Consider the following 17,328-nt stretch of genomic DNA (forward strand, 5'->3'; position numbering starts at 1 on the left):
GTCCCCTTCACCAAGTGGTGAAGCAGAAGCAGGTCTGCAGGTGTTCCCCATCTCCCCTTCTCCTCTCAATTTCTGTCGTAACAAAAAAGAAACACCAAAAAAAAAAAAAAAGCTGCCAGGAGTGGTTCTCACTGAAGCCCACTGAGAACCCTGGTGGCCACAGACAGAAAATAAACACGGGAGTCGGGCGGCAGCCCGGCGGGTTAAGCGCACGTGGCGTGAAGCGCAAGGACCGGTGTAGGGATCCTGGTTCGAGCCCCCGGCTCCCCGCCTGCAGGGGAGTCGCTTCACAGGTGGTAAAGCAGGTCTGCAGGTGTCTTTCTCTACTCCTCTGTCTTCCCCTCCTCTCTACCTTTCTCTCTGTCCTATCCAACAATGACATCAATAACAATAATAACTACAACAATAAAACAAGGGCAACAAAAGGGAATAAATAAATAAATAAGCAAAGGGCTGATGGGAGGGATATGAGCACCCTCTCGTCGGCGCCCCCTCTCCCCCCAGCTCTGGGCAGCCCCAGGGGTCCAGAGGAGGCTGGAAAGCGTCCCAGGTGTGAGGCCAGGGAGGGTCCCCAGGCACAGGCGGGGCTCAGGTGTGACTGAGGGAGCAGGCGCAGCCCCAGCCCCAGCCCCAGCCCGAGCTTCAGCCCCAGGTGGGCTCGAGTGTCACTTCCTGAAGCGGGGCTGACGGGAGAACCTAGAAATGGATTCTGGACCCAAGGCCACAGCTTGGCAGTAGTGGGTCGGGGGGCCACCGAGGGCTCACCACCGCAGAGCCCACCTGCCGACGGGTCGGGGGTCAGGGGCTGGGCCACCGGGGAGCTGCGTCTGTGTGGGCGCCTCCCCAGCTGTGCTGGCAGCGTGGACACACCGGGACGGTGAGGCTCAATTTGTGCAGTTCCTGTCTGCACTGTGCTTCCCCGACCATTGTCTTCCAGCGAGCTCGAGACCGTGCTGGCCCCCTCAGCCCCCTCCCAGCTGTGGGAAGCTGAGGCCCCCCAAGCCAAATGGACCAGGATGGACCTGACCCCATGCCAGGGACTGACTCACCTGTAGTGGGGGGAGGGGGCTAGGCCAAACTGGGCTGCGGCTGCCTCCCCTGTCTCCAGGCCGCCAGCCCCGCCACCTCCCCTCCACCTCCCCTCTGTGGAACATGCAAAGTCCCAGAGGACTCCTCTCCCTCGGGCCGGAGACAGCAGCTGCGGTGTGTCAGGAGCATGCAGGCCCTGAGCAGGGAGCCAGGGCAGGCCCAGACTCCAGCCCGCCTTGCCCCTGGGTGCCCCAGCTGCCTGTGAAAGCTCCCCTCTCCCTTCCTACCTACCTGCGCCCTGCTCAGCTCTCCTGGTGGTGGTGTGGGATCGAATCTGGGACTTTGTGGAGCCTCAGGCAGACTCTGTGGAATCACCCCGCTGTCTTCCCAGCCCCAAACTTTCTTTTTAAAAACAGAAGGCAGAGCTGGAGTCAAAGAACACAACACCGGAGCCTCCTCTCGTGCAGCGAGGCTGGGCTTGAACCCGGGCCGGCACATGGCAGAGCAGTGGGCTGTCTGGCCGGCTATCCCGACGGCCTCGTGTGAGACCTGTCCACCCCCCCACCCCCCCTGTGTGGCAGCTCCTCTCTGGATGGCAGGGGAGGAGGAGAGGCCGGCTGGGGCACCGGCCCTCACACCACGGCTCCCACACAGGACCAGGGTCGCGTGTGCTAGGTGTGTGCTCTACCCGCCGGCTGTCTTCAGCCTCAGACTCACGTTGCTCGTGGCAAGATGGCTTGAGGCTCCAATTCCGCCTGTCATGGCACGAGGGTGACGTAAGCCGCCCCCCCCCCACGCTTCCCGACGGCAGGCAGGCAGGCAGGCAGGCGGAGTAAGGTCTGCAGCATTTTATTTACAAGTATACAGCAGCACAATGGAGTCAGTACTGAGGGCAGCCTAGCTAGGAGTGGACAGTGTTTCACCTGCGTGGTTACATTATCGAAACAACAAAGTACACTAAGAAATTAATGCCGTAAAACTCTTGGTCATAATATTAAGAAATACAATATATAAATTGAAAATATGATTGCTTAAAATTTGAAAATGGAAGTGGACTCATTTGGACAGAGTCAGAGTGGAACATAATCGGGGGGGGGGGGGGGAGCTGCCGCGGTCTGGGGTCCCCGGGGCGGGGGGGGCGGTCACATCATGGAGCAGGATGACTTCCCTTGCGAAGCAGCCCCGTCCATTTTCTCTGCCTCCAAAATTATCCTTCGGAAGACATCGACAGCGGTCTGCCAAGAGGAGGTGGGGCAGGTCACGGTCACAGTCACGGTCACGGTCAGGTCCCCACAGAGGGAAGCCAGCCCACCCTGACGCCCGCCGGCGGGAAGGAGTGGGGTCCACACGATCGCCAGCACGCAGCTGCTCCCGTCTGGGCGCGAGCAGGCAGGAACCCAGTCCGCGCAGGCTCCCCGACCTCGGGAGGCCCCGGCTGGGCAAACCACCGAAGCCACCGGCACCCCCGCGGCGAGGCCGGGAGTGGGTGCTGGGGGGAGGTGGGGTGGGGAGACGCCCGCCACGGCGGGGCAGAGACGCACCTGGTTTTCTTTCGCAGAAGATTCCAGGAAGGCGGCGTTCCATGACTCTGCCAGTGCCTTCCCCTCCTCGTAGCTGATGACCCTGAGGAAGGGTGAGCAGCCGTGTGAGCTTGTGACAGGGACAGGGAGGGGACAGGGACAGGTACGTGAAAGGAATGGGACGGGGATGGGATTGGGACGGGGACGGGACAGGGATGAGACTGGGACAGGGAGGGGACAGGGACAGGTACGGACAGGGACTGGAACTGGGAAGGACGGGGTGGGGCCGCCAAAGCCACTCTCCGGCTGTCCACATGGGCTGACTCGGGCTGCAGGGCTGGGACTACTCACCTCTCCATGTGCAGGTCTTTCTTATTCCCGACCAGCATGATCGGTATTCTGTGAGCACACGGGCGGGCGGGCGGGCGGGTGGGCGGTCAGTGCCGGGCCAGCGCGGAGTCGCCACTGCCCCGCCGACACCCGTGGCCGCTACTTACTGCACTTTCCCCACCATGTCCAGCAGCTTCCCGTGGATGACTTTGATCACTTCAAAACTAGGGAGAGGAGGCGGCAGGTCAGACCCCGGGCAGAGCCGGGGCAGGGGCGTCGCAGGGACCGGCCGCTCACGGTGCCTGCCTGCCCTCCTCAGGGAACACCCCCCCCCCCCATTTAGGAGGGAGCTGAGGGAGGGAAGCAGGCCCCCTCTGAGCCAGGGGCTCAGGGCCCCCAGGGCAGCGGACTCCAAGGTGAGCATGGAGGTGCGGGGGCCAGCTGTGGTGACACTGCTCCAGGGTCTCATTTCAGAAAGGCCCCACCGTCCCCAGGTCAGCACAGCGAGGAGTCACCCCAGCAAGGCCGGCCGAGGGGACAGGCCCCTGGCTTCCGCGACTCTGTCAGTAAGGTGCCCACGGGGTCTGGGGCGCGGCCTCCCTCACCTCTTGATGGACGTGACGGAGTACACCAGGATGTAGCCGTTGATGTCGATGGAATAGGTCTGCGGGAAGATGGAGTACTCGTCCTGCGGGTCGGACACACGCACAGCTCAGCCACGGCCGACGCGGCTTCACGCCAGAACCCTGCCTGGACCTCAGGGGCCAGAGGCGGGTGGAGAGCGTGCGAGAGAAGGGCCGGGGGCTCCTGGCTGGGACCGTCCTCGGTCCAGGTCTGCCCGCCTGGGGTGTCACCAGCCTTCCTTCCCCCCACCTCCCACCAGGCTGGGTCACTGAAGTGGTCCCGAGGCCTCGGTGCTGAAGCGGGGCTGCAGGAGTGTCTGTCTCTCTCTCCCTCGCCAGCTCCCCTCCCCTCTTGATTTCCCTCTCCCCAATAAATAAATAAATAAAGAGAATAAAAGGCCTTTCTTCTTAGCTCTTAGCAGCCAGCTCAGCGGCGGGGGAAACAGCTCAGCTGGTGGAGTGCAGGGCTTGCGCCTGCCTGGGGCTTCGGGTCCGCGGCTCCCAGGAGGTAGCATCGGCAGCTGGACTTCACTAGGCCGGCACCCCACCCCACGCACCCGCTCAGAGCACTTAGTAACAGCACCTGCTCTCGGCGCAGCAGTGTACTGAGCACAACACAACCCCCCACTCCCCACCCCCCAGTCCGAGCCACGAGGAGGGTCTTGGATGCAGGGAGAGGGCCGGGCGGTTGTGCACCTGGGCGAACGCTTATGCCACCCTATGCAAGGACCCGGATTCGGCCCCCAGCTCCCACCTGCAGGTGTCCGTCCGTCTCCCTCCCTTGCTAGCTCTGTCTCTGTGAGAAAAGCTGGCCCGCAGGCGGTGCAGAATGCAGGCCATGGGCCTCGGCCATAACCCTGGCAGGAAGGCGGCCGCCGTGGGGTGTGGACGCCCAGCCCCCCCCTGGAGACCCTTTTCCTTTTTTTTTTGGTTTACATTAAATTTTTTTGTTCAGCTTCTTTATTTTTTTACTTTGTCTGCTTATTTGTTTATTGCATACAGCCAGAAATGGAAAGGGAAAGGGGTGATAGGGAGACAAAGAGAGACCTGCAGCCCTGCTTCACCACTCGTGCAGGTAGGGGCCTGGGGCTTGAACCCAGGTCCTCTCGCACCGTAATGTGAGCACTTAACCAGGTGCACCACCGCCTGGCCCCAAGGACCCTTTGCTTTTCGTGTCGCCGGCTCTCACCCCACGAGAGCCAGGGGCAACCAGTGTGTGAGGCCCCTTGGAGGTCAGCTGTGGGACGCCCCACCATTCCAAACACCAGAGGGACAAAGGCAGGCAGGATCCCACCCCAGAGCCACGGGCTTCAGGAAACAGAGTCCAGAGCGGCTGTGACCATGCAGAGAACCCCCCACAGGCCCAGGCCCTCACACGCTCTAGCAGAGGCTACTCTGTACTGAAGACCCCCCTTCCCCCGTCTGGTGGTGGAAGCCGAGCCAGGAGTCGTTCTACCCTGTGACACGCCTGTGGGGGAGCCCCTCCGCCCACGCCCACGCAGGCAGGCACTGAAGCCGCTCCTTCCCGCCCTCCACTTCCAGGCACAGCAAAGGGACCTCTGGAAGGCTCTGGGAGGAGCTGTCACAGCACCAGACCCCAGCGGGGCCTGCTCTGCGGGGATGGAGGGTCCTTGATCCCAGAGCCGACCGCTGCCTGCACGTGGGGGAAGGTCATGGGGCTGGGGGTGCGTCCATGCGATCCTCGGAGTAAGCTGTCCCTTCAAGGTCACAGAGCCAGCGCCCCCAGCAAGCTCGCGCAGCTACCTGCGGACCGCCACCCCCGACCCCGCGGGTCCCGTGCCGGGGGCTCCCGGACACTCACCTGCCCAGCTGTGTCCACCAGCTGGAGGTGATACTCCTGCCCGTTGACCGTGATCAGCTTCGTGAACGCTGGGGAGAAACAGAGCAGGTGCCCGAGGAGAGAGCGAGCTGCAACCCTCCACCCATGCAGTCGGCGGCGATCGCACCCAGGGTCCCACTAGGCCCAACCTTGCAGCTTCCGGATCCGCCCTGCCGGCAGCCGGCGGCACAGGCGGGGGCCACGGCGGCAGCCCGTCGGTCACTACCGAGTCATCAACAGAACGGACTCCTGATAAGGGCCGGGGCAGATGGCGGAGCCCGCGCCCTTGCCCACAGGCCTGGGTCCGAGGCAGAGCCGGTCCTGAGTGCCAAGCACCCAGAACCGGAAGCCACCCGTGCCGGGGACAGACGAGCCCGGGAGCCGCACGCCCCCTCGGCCTGCGGAGCCAGGAGATCTGGCACCACTTCTCCCCTACCCAGAGGACGAGACTCAAATAACTCCCGGAAAAGTCAACTCCGGCTTGTAAGGAGGCAGACTTCACAGGAGTGCAGACAGAGGGAGCGCTATTAATAGGGGCAAACATCAGAGAGAACCATCTGGAAGGCGACAGTCAGGGAGCAGAGCCGCTGCACGTGGGCAGAGCAGCCGCAAACTCCCTGAGGCTGAGGTGTGGCCGCACCTGCGAGCGCTCCCTCCTCGGGCAGGGCAGCCGGGGGCAGCGCCTGGGAGGCGGGCGGCGGCGCAGCGGGTTAAGCGCACGTGGCGCAAAGCCCAAGGACCCGTGTAAGGATCCCGGTTCAAGGCCCCGGCTCCCCACCTGCAGGGGAGTCGCTTCCCAGGTGGTGAAGCAGGTCTGCAGGTGTCTGTCTTTCTCTCCCCCTCTCTGTCTCCCCCCTCCTCTCTCCATTTCTCTCTGTCCTATCCAACAACCATGATGTCAATAATGACTACAATAATAACTACAACAACAATAAAAAACAAGGGCAACAAAAGGGAAAAATAAATATAAAAAAATAAAATAAAAAGATTTTATTTATTCATGAGAAAGATAGGACAAGAGAGAAAGAACCAGACATCACTCTGGTACATGTGCTGCTGGGGATTGAACTCAGGACCTCATGCTTGAGAGTCCAGTGCTTTATCCACTGCGTCACCTCCCAGACCACCCTGGCCCTCTCTCTCAATGAACAAAACCAGTTCAGCTCTTATTCCAACAGGGAGAGATGAAGCACGCCCTTCGGCCCAACACCTGGGCGGCCTCGCACCCTCAGGTGGCCCGGCCCCCGAACTCATGCAGGGGAGCGAGCGCCAGAGCAAGCTGTGCGGACCACTGAGTGCCGCTGCGTGCGCCTCCCCGCATTCGCTCACTATCGTTCTAACATTTAGTATGGAGCGGAGAGAGCTTGAGAGGGATGGGGAGGCAGTGAGGCAGAGGAACGAGGAACGGACAACGGCAGCCCGCTTCACTACTCCGAGAAGCCCCCAACCCCTGCAGGTGAGGACAGCACCCCCTCCCCCCGCCGAGGGGTGCTGCAGCCTGGTGGTCAGGGAGGCTGGGCGAGACCGGCCCAGGGTCCTTCGGGAGACTCCAGAGCCTGGCAGTCGGGCTCACCCTCCGCACATCTCAGAACCGCCCCGGGGCTCCCCACAGGCTCCCGCAGCCCCGCACCCACACCTGACCCGCAGCCCCTGCCCGCGGCGGGCGGCACTCACTGTTCTCGATGGTGGGGTCGTAGGAGTCCACAAACTGGCCCTCCACAAACTGAATAGTCAGCGAGGACTTGCCTGGGGAGGGGGAGAGGGGTTAGTGACGGCCTGGCGACGGAGGGGCCGCGGGGGCGCTCATCACAAGTCCCGCCAAGCTGGGGGGGGGGGCGGGGCGGTCTGAGCCGCAAGGTGACGCCTGGCGTGTCCCCAGGGTCAGGAGGGCCAGAGACCCGAGGCTTCGAGCTCAGCGGCCACCTGCTCCCAGGGGCCCCGCAGTGCAGCCGGCTTTGGGGGAGCAGCAAGGAGGGCGGGGGGCTGCTTCTCTGGGGAGTATGAGGAGCCGAGGGGCTAATGCGACAAGCAGCACCACCTCTAGAAAGGGACCCCGGCCCCGGCTGCCAGCGCCACACAGCAGCTTCGCAGAGCCCGGAGCCCCCCCCAGCAGCAGGCCCCCAACAGCCCCCCGCCACCATCCCGAGGGCCTGGGGTGTCTCTGCCAAGCCAGCACGGCGCCAGCATGGTGCCGACTGAACTCGGTTTGCAAAGCAGGGTCCGGAACCACCCCCACACCGTCAAGGGGGACCGGCTCGCGTCTGACACGCTGTGTGCCGTCGCCCCAAATGTGCAGAACTAAAGCCGGGCCACGACCCGACCGCGAGGAACCACGTGGAGCGAGCAGGGGCCCGGCGACGGGCCGTTCTCCCTCCCTTCCCCCGCGGGAAAGCAGCCCGGCCTCGCCGCATCCACACGGGAGTACGACGCCGCAGTGAAAAAGGGGGCGGCGGCGAGTTCAGGCAAGGGACGCACCGGCCTGCCGCAGAAGCCCACGTCGCAGCCAGGGAGGGGAAACGCACCGTGAGAGCAACCGCGGGCCTCCACGGACAACTCGCCGGGACCAGAAGCCAAAGATCTCCGCGGAGCGCGGGCGGCACGGGCTGGGGAGAAGGCGCCCCCCATGCCGAGCCCACCGCTCTCCCTCACCCTGGAGGGCATCCAGGGGGCGAGACCCGGGTCCGAGCCAGGCCCCCGCTCATCACAAGGGCCCCGGAGGGGTAAGCCCCGACCGCTGGGGGACACGCCCGGTGCAGACCCCTGACCCCTTGCGGGGGACACTGAGCCCATCACAGACAGCGCTGGTGACTCCCCAGACTCAAGGGGCCCCGGAGGCCAGACTAGGCCAGGGAGCAACAGACCCGCCCGGACTCACCCCTCCACTCGGTAAAGGCTACATGTGTGAAGCCTGCCCGCTCACTGCCCCGGGCCCTAGGGAATGCCACCTCCCTCGGCAGAGCTGCCCCACGTTCACCTCCAGCTGGAGCTAGAGGTACCCCAGCACCTCCACCCTTCATGGAGCTTCCCTGCATGCTGTAGGATGTCCTCCGTGGTACCAGGGGCTCGATCAGAATCATTGGCTTAGAAAAAAGAATGCTTTCTACCGATCACATCTTATGAGCCAGTCCGAGAGCTAAAACAGCAGGACCGGCGCCTCTGTGAAAGCACCGTGCCCCATGCAGCCAGCACCTCTGTGAAAGCACCGTGCCCCATGTAGCCAGCACCTCTGTGAAAACACCGTGCCCCATGCACCCAGCACCTCTGTGAAAGCAAAGCACTGTGCCCCATGCAGCCAGCACCTCTGTGAAAGCACTGTGCCCCATGCAGCCAGCACCTCTGTGAAAGCAAAGCACTGTGCCCCATGCAGCCAGCACCTCTGTGAAAGCACCGTGCCCCATGCAGCCAGCACCTCTGTGAAAGCAAAGCACTGTGCCCCATGCAGCCAGCACCTCTGTGAAAGCAAAGCACTGTGCCCCATGCAGCCAGCACCTCTGTGAAAGCAAAGCACCGTGCCCCATGCACCCAGCACCTCTGTGAAAGCAAAGCACCGTGCCCCATGCAGCCAGCACCTCTGTGAAAGCACTGTGCCCCATGCAGCCAGCACCTCTGTGAAAGCAAAGCACTGTGCCCCATGCAGCCAGCACCTCTGTGAAAGCAAAGCACCGTGCCTCATGCAGCCAGCACCTCTGTGAAAGCACCGTGCCCCATGCAGCCAGCACCTCTGTGAAAGCAAAGCACCGTGCCCCATGCAGCCAGCACCTCTGTGAAAGCACCGTGCCCCATGCACCCAGCACCTCTGTGAAAGCACCGTGCCCCATGCACCCAGCACCTCTGTGAAAGCACCGTGCCCCATGCACCCAGCACCTCTGTGAAAGCAAAGCACCATGCCCCATGCAGCCAGCACCTCTGTGAAAGCACCGTGCCCCATGCAGCCAGCACCTCTGTGAAAGCAAAGCACTGTGCCCCATGCAGCCAGCACCTCTGTGAAAGCAAAGCACTGTGCCCTATGCAGCCAGCACCTCTGTGAAAGCAAAGCACCGTGCCCCATGCAGCCAGCACCTCTGTGAAAGCACTGTGCCCCATGCAGCCAGCACCTCTGTGAAAGCACCGTGCCCCATGCAGCCAGCACCTCTGTGAAAGCACCGTGCCCCATGCAACCAGCACCTCTGTGAAAGCACTGTGCCCCATGCAGCCAGCACCTCTGTGAAAGCACCGTGCCCCATGCAGCCAGCACCTCTGTGAAAGCACCGTGCCCCATGCAGCCAGCACCTCTGTGAAAGCACTATGCCCCATGCAGCCAGCACCTCTGTGAAAGCACCGTGCCCCATGCAGCCAGCACCTCTGTGAAAGCACCGTGCCCCATGCAGCCAGCACCTCTGTGAAAGCAAAGCACTGTGCCCCATGCAGCCAGCACCTCTGTGAAAGCAAAGCACCGTGCCCCATGCAGCCAGCACCTCTGTGAAAGCACCGTGCCCCATGCAGCCAGCACCTCTGTGAAAGCACCGTGCCCCATGCAGCCAGCACCTCTGTGAAAGCACTGTGCCCCATGCAGCCAGCACCTCTGTGAAAGCACTGTGCCCCATGCAGCCAGCACCTCTGTGAAAGCACTGTGCCCGGAAGCCGCCAAGCTGGCCAGGTGCCCCACCCCCAGGCCGAGGCACCAGGACCACGGGACACGCGGACACCCTGCCCAGGGTGCCAGGGACACGCCGAGGTTTGGAAGCTTCTTGGGGAGTCTGCACTGCCTCACACCCTCCCGGCTGAAGGACAGCTGCCAGGGGCCGCTCTCTCCCAGACAAGCCACCTCGCCCTATAGCTGCTTCCTGCCTGCCCCCCCCACCTGAGCCCTGGCACCACATGGGAGCACCACGGGTGTCGGAGGAAGCTCTGTGGGACAGTGGGGCTGTGTGGTGGGCGCCTCCACGCATCTGTCTAGGATCAAAAGGGAAGCAGGGAAGCATCCCCTGCCCCCACGAGGCAGGGGCCACCTGCTCGGACATTAGGGCCGGGTGGACACCGGCCGGGGAGAGGCAGGCTCGCTGTGGGCAGAGCTGGGACACTGGCCGGCGGAGGCTCACCCGCTTGAGCATACACATCACAGTGCGCAAGGACCTGGGTTCAAGCCTCGCTCCCCTCCTGTAGGGGAAGCTTCACAAGCAATGGAGCAGGCCCAAGGGTCTCTCCTGCCCCCCCCCCCAATTTGTCTCTATTCAAAAAAAAAAAAGAAAAGAAAATGCAGGTTGAGACCAGGAGGCAGACAGATGGCGGAGGTGACGCAGGTGGAGGGAGCACCTTCCGGCAGCAGAGCTGGCCTGGCTCCCCGGGCAAGCCGGCCTCCCCGACCTTAGAGCCCTTCACCTCCTGGCAGGCGGCGGGAGCAGCCCAGCTGCACTGCACTGCACGGCGGCTCCCCACACCCTGTGGGGCAGAGCAGTGTGGGGCGAGCACGAGGAGGGCTCTGAGCTAGTGCGCTGGCCAGGGACGGGGGACGGAGAGGGGGAGAGAGAGGGGGTCAGCTCAGCATGCCCGAGGGGCAGCTGGCAGGCGTCTTCTGGCAGATGAAAGCAGCAGCACCTGGCCCAGGCTCCGAGAAGCAGAAGCGGGAGTTCTAGGAGCCTGCTCCACGCATGGTGGCAGAACCCCGGGCCCAGGGGCAGTCCTGCGTGACAGACCGCCACCCGGAGTCTTGCAGACGGCCGAGCGGAGGCGCTGCAGAGCCAGGCTCCAGGGGCGTCACACAGCCTCCTCGAGGGGCTGACTCCCTCCCGTCTGCGGGAGGGGGCTCACTCAGGAGGGGCTGAGGAACGCCAAGTGCCCAAAACATACACCTGGGGGCCAGGCGGGGCGCACCTGGCCGAGCACGTTCCAGGGCACAAGGACTCGGGTTCCAGCCCCAGGTCCCCACCTGTAGGGGGAGAATTTGCTACTGGTGAAGCAGGGCTGCAGGTGCCCCTCTCTCGACCTCTGCCTTCACGCAGGAGATAACTAAACACACAGATATATGTATACATAGTAGATCATTAAACACACAGATATACGTATACGCAGGAGATAATTAAACACACAAAGATATACGTATACGCAGGAGATAACTAAATACACAGATATACGTATACGCAGGAGATAACTAAACACACACAGATATACGTATACTCAGGAGATAATTAAACACACAAAGATATACGTATTGGGATCCATGATTGCTCAACAATTTGTTTGGCTTTGTATGTTAACTCTCTTTTCAGTCACCAGGTTCCAGATGCCACCAGGATGCTGGCTAGGCTTCCCTGGATTGAAGACCCCACCAATGTGTCCTGGAGCTCAGCTTCCCCAGAGTCACACCCTACTAGGGAAAGAGAGAGGCAGACTGGGAGTATGGACCGACCAGTCAACGCCCATGTTCAGCGGGGAAGCAATTACAGAAGCCAGACCTCCTACCTTCTGCAACCCTCAATGACCCTGGGTCCATACTCCCAGAGGGATAGAGAATGGGAAAGCTACCATGGGAGGGGGTGGGTTATGGGGATTGGGTGTTGGGAATTGTGTGGAGTTGTACCCCTCCTACCTTATGCTTTTGTTCACTAATCCTTTCTTAAATAAAAAATTTAAAAAAAATTAAAAAAAAAAAAAGATATACGTATACGCAGGAGATAACTAAATACACAGATATACGTATACACAGGAGATAACTAAACACACACAGATATATGTATACGCAGTAGATAATTAAACACACATAGATATATGTATACGCAGGAGATAATTAAACACACACAGATATAGGTATACGCAGGAGATAATTAAACACACACAGATATAGGTATACGCAGGAGATAATTAAACACACACAGATATATGTATACGTAGGAGATAATTAAACACAGATATATGTATACACAGTAGATAATTAAACACACAGATATATGTATACGCAGTAGATAATTAAACACAGATATACGTATACGCAGTAGATAAACACACACAGATATATGTATACGCAGGAGATAATTAAACACAGATATATGTATACACAGTCGATAATTAAACACACACAGATATACGTTTACACAGTAGATAATTAAACACACACAGATATATGTATACGCAGTAGATATTAAACACACAGATATATGTATACGCAGTAGATATTAAACACACACAGATATATGTATACGCAGTAGATATTAAGCACACAGATATATGTATACGCAGTAGATATTAAGCACACACAGATATATGTATATGCAGCAGACAATTAAACACACAGACATATGTATACATGCACACACACGCACGCTGTTTTGGATAGACAGAAACTGAGAGGGGTGGCGGTGCAGGGGAGACAGACACCCGCAGCCCTGCTCCACCATTGTGAGGCTTCCCCCCTGCAGGTGGGGAGCAGGGGCTCAAACCCGGGTCCTCACGCATGGTGCGCGTGCTCTCGACCACGTGCGCCCCAGCCCAGCCCAGCCCAGCCCAGCCCCAGATGCTTCTTCTCATTACTCACTAACTTGTTTGTTTGACTATTTCAGAGAAACAGGGGAGACAGGAGAGGAGAGACCCTGCAGCCCTGTTCCTCTCTTGTGAGAATTCCCTTCTGTTGGTGGGGAGCAGGGCTTGAACCCGGGTCCTTGTGCGTGGAAACATGAGCACCAGCCAGGCGCCCCACGAAGGTCCCCACAGAACACGGAGAAGCTGAGAGCACAGAGCAGCCGGCCAGGCTTCCGCCAGCGCCAGGGCTGAGGGGACAGAGGGACGGGCTGAGCCTGGCTCTCCTCCTGCCTCCAGGGTCATCGCTGGGCTCGGTTCTGGCCCTGAGAGTCCGCTGCTCCTGGCAGCCTTTTTCCCTTTCCCCATTTTATTGGACAGGACAGGACAGGACAGGACAGAGACTGCGAGAGGACGCGGGGAGAGACACCACCTGCAGACCTGCTCCAGCCCTTGTCAAGTGTCCCCTGCAGGAGGGGAGCTTCGCGCTGCGTGCCACGGCCTGGCCCCACACCTGTGCTTTGCTAACGTTTCTACTTGAGAGGAGAGAGAGAGACTGGGACGACAGGGGCTCAGAGGGCGAGACAGAGAGCCTGCAGGCCAGGACTGGGGGCTCCCCGCGCCCTGTAAGGTGTGCGTTTAACGGGGTGCGTTTCTGACGGGACCGACGAGCCCAGGGCAGGCGTTCGGCGCTGGCCAAGGGCCAAATCAAGGACCAGTGCACAAGTCTCATGTACAGACCCGGGCTCGGTGCTCTCAGGTAGACACGGAAGTTCACGGTGAGAGCCAAGAAGCTTGCAGAACTCAGATATTGGTAAGATAAACGTGTAGAAGAGGCCTAGAAAAAAAACTGTACTATATGGATTGTGGGAAACTAAGAAAATACATAAATACTCTCTAAAAAAAACATTTTAATTTCTTTAAATTTTTTAAAATTATCTTTACTTATTGAATAGAGACAGAGAAATTGGGAGGGAGAGGGAGCTAGAGAGGGAGAGAGACAGAGAGACGCATGCAGCCCTGCTTCACCACTCATGAAGCTTCCCCCTGCAGGTGCGGACCAGGGGCTTGAACCCGGGTCCTCGCGCACTGTGATGTGAGCGCTTAGCCAGGTGCGCCACCGCCTGGCCCCAACGTTTTATTGATTGATTCATGCGATGGGCAGGAAGAGAGAGAAGACAAGCCATCACTCAGGTACACGGGCTGCCAGGGACTGAACTCGGGACCTCATGCTTGAGGGTCCAGCCTTGATCCGCTGCGCCACCTAACATCACGTAAATAACAAACATTCTGAGACGATCGGCTACATCAGCTCGGGAGGCCAAGGCCATGGCCCTGCGCAGGCGCACCTGGGCCCAGACGCGGCGCGACGGGAGGCTCAGGGCCAGGACCTGGGTTCAAGCGCCGGGGCGGGAAAGGTTCCCTGGCGGCAGAGGGCCGCAGGCGTCTGTCCTCGTCTCTGGGGAAAACAGCCTCAGAGAGGACGCGGCTTCAGGTGCCCGGGCCTCGCTGCAGGCGGCCAGCACAGTCCTGACAGGAGCACCCGGCCTGCCGCAGGACAGCACCGGCCTGACACAGGGCAGCACCCGGCCTGACACAGGGCAGCACCCGGCCTGACACAGGGCAGCACCCGGCCTGACACGGGACAGCACCCGGCCTGACTCGGGACAGCACCCGGCCTGACACGGGACAGCACCCGGCCTGACACGGGACAGCACCCGGCCTGACACGGGGCAGCACCCGGCCTGACACGGGACAGCACCCGGCCTGACACGGGGCAGCACCCGGCCTGACACAGGGACAGCACCCGGCCTGACTCGGGACAGCACCCGGCCTGACACGGGACAGCACCCGGCCTGACTCGGGACAGCACCCGGCCTGACACGGGACAGCACCCGGCCTGACACAGGGACAGCACCCGGCCTGACACGGGACAGCACCCGGCCTGACACGGGACAGCACCCGGCCTGACACGGGACAGCACCCGGCCTGACACAGGACAGCACCCGGCCTGACACAGGGCAGCACCGGCCTGACACAGGGCAGCACCCGGCCTGACACAGGACAGCACCCGGCCTGACACAGGACAGCACCCGGCCTGACACAGGGCAGCACCCGGCCTGACACAGGACAGCACCCGGCCTGACACAGGGCAGCACCCGGCCTGACACAGGACAGCACCCGGCCTGACACAGGACAGCACCCGGCCTGACACAGGACAGCACCCGGCCTGACTCGGGACAGCACCCGGCCTGACACAGGGACAGCACCCGGCCTGACACAGGGACAGCACCCGGCCTGACACAGGACAGCACCCGGCCTGACTCGGGACAGCACCCGGCCTGACACAGGGACAGCACCCGGCCTGACACAGGGACAGCACCCGGCCTGACACAGGGACAGCACCCGGCCTGACACAGGGACAGCACCCGGCCTGACACAGGGACAGCACCCGGCCTGACACAGGGACAGCACCCGGCCTGACACAGGGCAGCACCCGGCCTGACACAGGGACAGCACCCGGCCTGACACGGGACAGCACCCGGCCTGACACGGGACAGCACCCGGCCTGACACGGGACAGCACCCGGCCTGACACAGGGACAGCACCCGGCCTGACACGGGACAGCACCCGGCCTGACACGGGACAGCACCCGGCCTGACACGGGACAGCACCCGGCCTGACACAGGACAGCACCCGGCCTGACACGGGACAGCACCCGGCCTGACACAGGACAGCACCCGGCCTGACACAGGACAGCACCCGGCCTGACACAGGGCAGCACCGGCCTGACACAGGGCAGCACCCGGCCTGACACAGGACAGCACCCGGTCTGACACAGGGACAGCACCCGGCCTGACACAGGACAGCACCCGGCCTGACACAGGGACAGCACCGGCCTGACACAGGACAGCACCCGGCCTGACACAGGACAGCACCCGGCCTGACACGGGACAGCACCCGGCCTGACACAGGGACAGCACCCGGCCTGACACAGGACAGCACCCGGCCTGACACAGGACAGCACCCGGCCTGACACAGGGCAGCACCCGGCCTGACACAGGGACAGCACCCGGCCTGACACAGGACAGCACCCGGCCTGACACGGGACAGCACCCGGCCTGACACAGGGCAGCACCCGGCCTGACACAGGGACAGCACCCGGCCTGACACAGGACAGCACCCGGCCTGACACAGGGACAGCACCCGGCCTGACACGGGACAGCACCCGGCCTGACACAGGACAGCACCCGGCCTGACACGGGACAGCACCCGGCCTGACACAGGGCAGCACCCGGCCTGACACAGGGACAGCACCCGGCCTGACACAGGGACAGCACCTGGCCTGACACAGGGACAGCACCCGGCCTGACACAGGGACAGCACCCGGCCTGACACAGGACAGCACCCGGCCTGACACGGGACAGCACCCGGCCTGACACAGGACAGCACCCGGCCTGACACAGGGACAGCACCCGGCCTGACACAGGACAGCACCCGGCCTGACACGGGACAGCACCCGGCCTGACTCGGGACAGCACCCGGCCTGACACAGGGCAGCACCGGCCTGGGCTCCGTCTCCGAGGTGCTCGGCCAGGCCCCGTCTGCGGGCGCCCATCTCCCTCCCCGAGAGGGCGGCGGCCTTTGTGCGTCTCCCTCCCCCCGCAGGTGGGGCTCGAACCCGGGTCCCTGCACGTGGCGACGCCGCCCCGCGAGCCGGGGGCTGCGGCTGGGGCTGGGCTGCGGGGCTGCTGCGGGCAAGGGGTCGCGGGAGCACCGAGCACTCAGCACCGGGCCGCCGACGGGTGACGTGTCCACAGCGGCGACGGGCGGGGGGTCACGTGGGTCCGCGGCGCGCTCCGAGCGACCGGCGGTGCGACACCCCCCGGGGCCGGGAAGACGACCGCGACCCTCCGCCTCCCGGGGCCCCGCGCCCGCCGGGCCTCCCCCCCCCGTTCCCCCGCTCAAGATGGAGGCGGCGGCGGTGACGACACGCGCGGCCGCCACATGGCCGCCGGCGCCGCACGACTCACCCACGGAGCGGTAGCCCAGGATGGCGATCTTCCGGGACTTGGACTGCGGCATGGCGGCGGCCTCTCAGCCCAGGCCCAGCGCGTCCACCGCGGCGGCGGCGGCGGCGGCTCGAGTGCGCGATCGGCGGCGGCCCCGGGCGGGGCGGAGCGGCCTCAGGGCGGGCGGGCGCGGTTCCACGCTCCTCTGCGCACGCGCGCGACGCCGCCGGGCCCGCCCCCAAACACGCCACGTCACCCGCGCGCCGGGAGCCGCCTCGACGTACGCAGCGCTGCGTCGGCCGACGTTGGACTTTTAAAGGGAAAAACAAAACAAAACAAAAAAAAGGCAGGCGGCGAGGCCCCGCCCCCACTCCGGAAACTCGCTGCGTCATGACCCGCCCACCAGCCCCGACGCTCTTTAATGACCCGCGGGCTGCTCCAGCGCTGATTGGACAGATGCCGAGCCCCGCGCGATGACGCGGCGG

The 17,328-nt window shown here is 62.5% G+C and overlaps 1 protein-coding gene across 1 annotated transcript; it reads right to left on the bottom strand.

Annotated features, from left to right (window-relative positions):
* Window positions 1-1,862: 1,862 nt before the first annotated feature.
* RHEB (Ras homolog, mTORC1 binding) lies at window positions 1,863-17,047 on the bottom strand. The gene is made up of 8 exons (XM_060196850.1): window positions 16,865-17,047; window positions 7,017-7,088; window positions 5,325-5,392; window positions 3,485-3,567; window positions 3,047-3,103; window positions 2,901-2,948; window positions 2,571-2,652; window positions 1,863-2,264 (listed from the first exon to the last, which is right to left on the bottom strand). Exons 1-8 carry the CDS (start codon window positions 16,914-16,916, stop codon window positions 2,172-2,174), a joined length of 555 nt encoding a protein of 184 aa, XP_060052833.1. The 5' UTR covers window positions 16,917-17,047; the 3' UTR covers window positions 1,863-2,171.
* Between the last annotated feature and the right edge of the window lie 281 nt (window positions 17,048-17,328).

This window comes from Erinaceus europaeus, chromosome 8 (assembly GCF_950295315.1).
Source record: "Erinaceus europaeus chromosome 8, mEriEur2.1, whole genome shotgun sequence".
In the NCBI taxonomy this organism is placed as follows: domain Eukaryota; kingdom Metazoa; phylum Chordata; class Mammalia; order Eulipotyphla; family Erinaceidae; genus Erinaceus; species Erinaceus europaeus.

Bases quoted from the DNA above. Each gene is read 5' to 3' on its own strand.
- RHEB (XM_060196850.1), bottom strand. From the start codon at position 16,916: ATGCCGCAGTCCAAGTCCCGGAAGATCGCCATCCTGGGCTACCGCTCC. The intron at 3,568-5,324 runs GTGAGTGTCCGG...TCCGACCCGCAG, and splicing joins TGGTGGACACAGCTGGGCAG to GACGAGTACTCCATCTTCCC. The intron at 2,653-2,900 runs GTGAGTAGTCCC...ACCCTTCCTCAG, and splicing joins AAAGACCTGCACATGGAGAG to GGTCATCAGCTACGAGGAGG.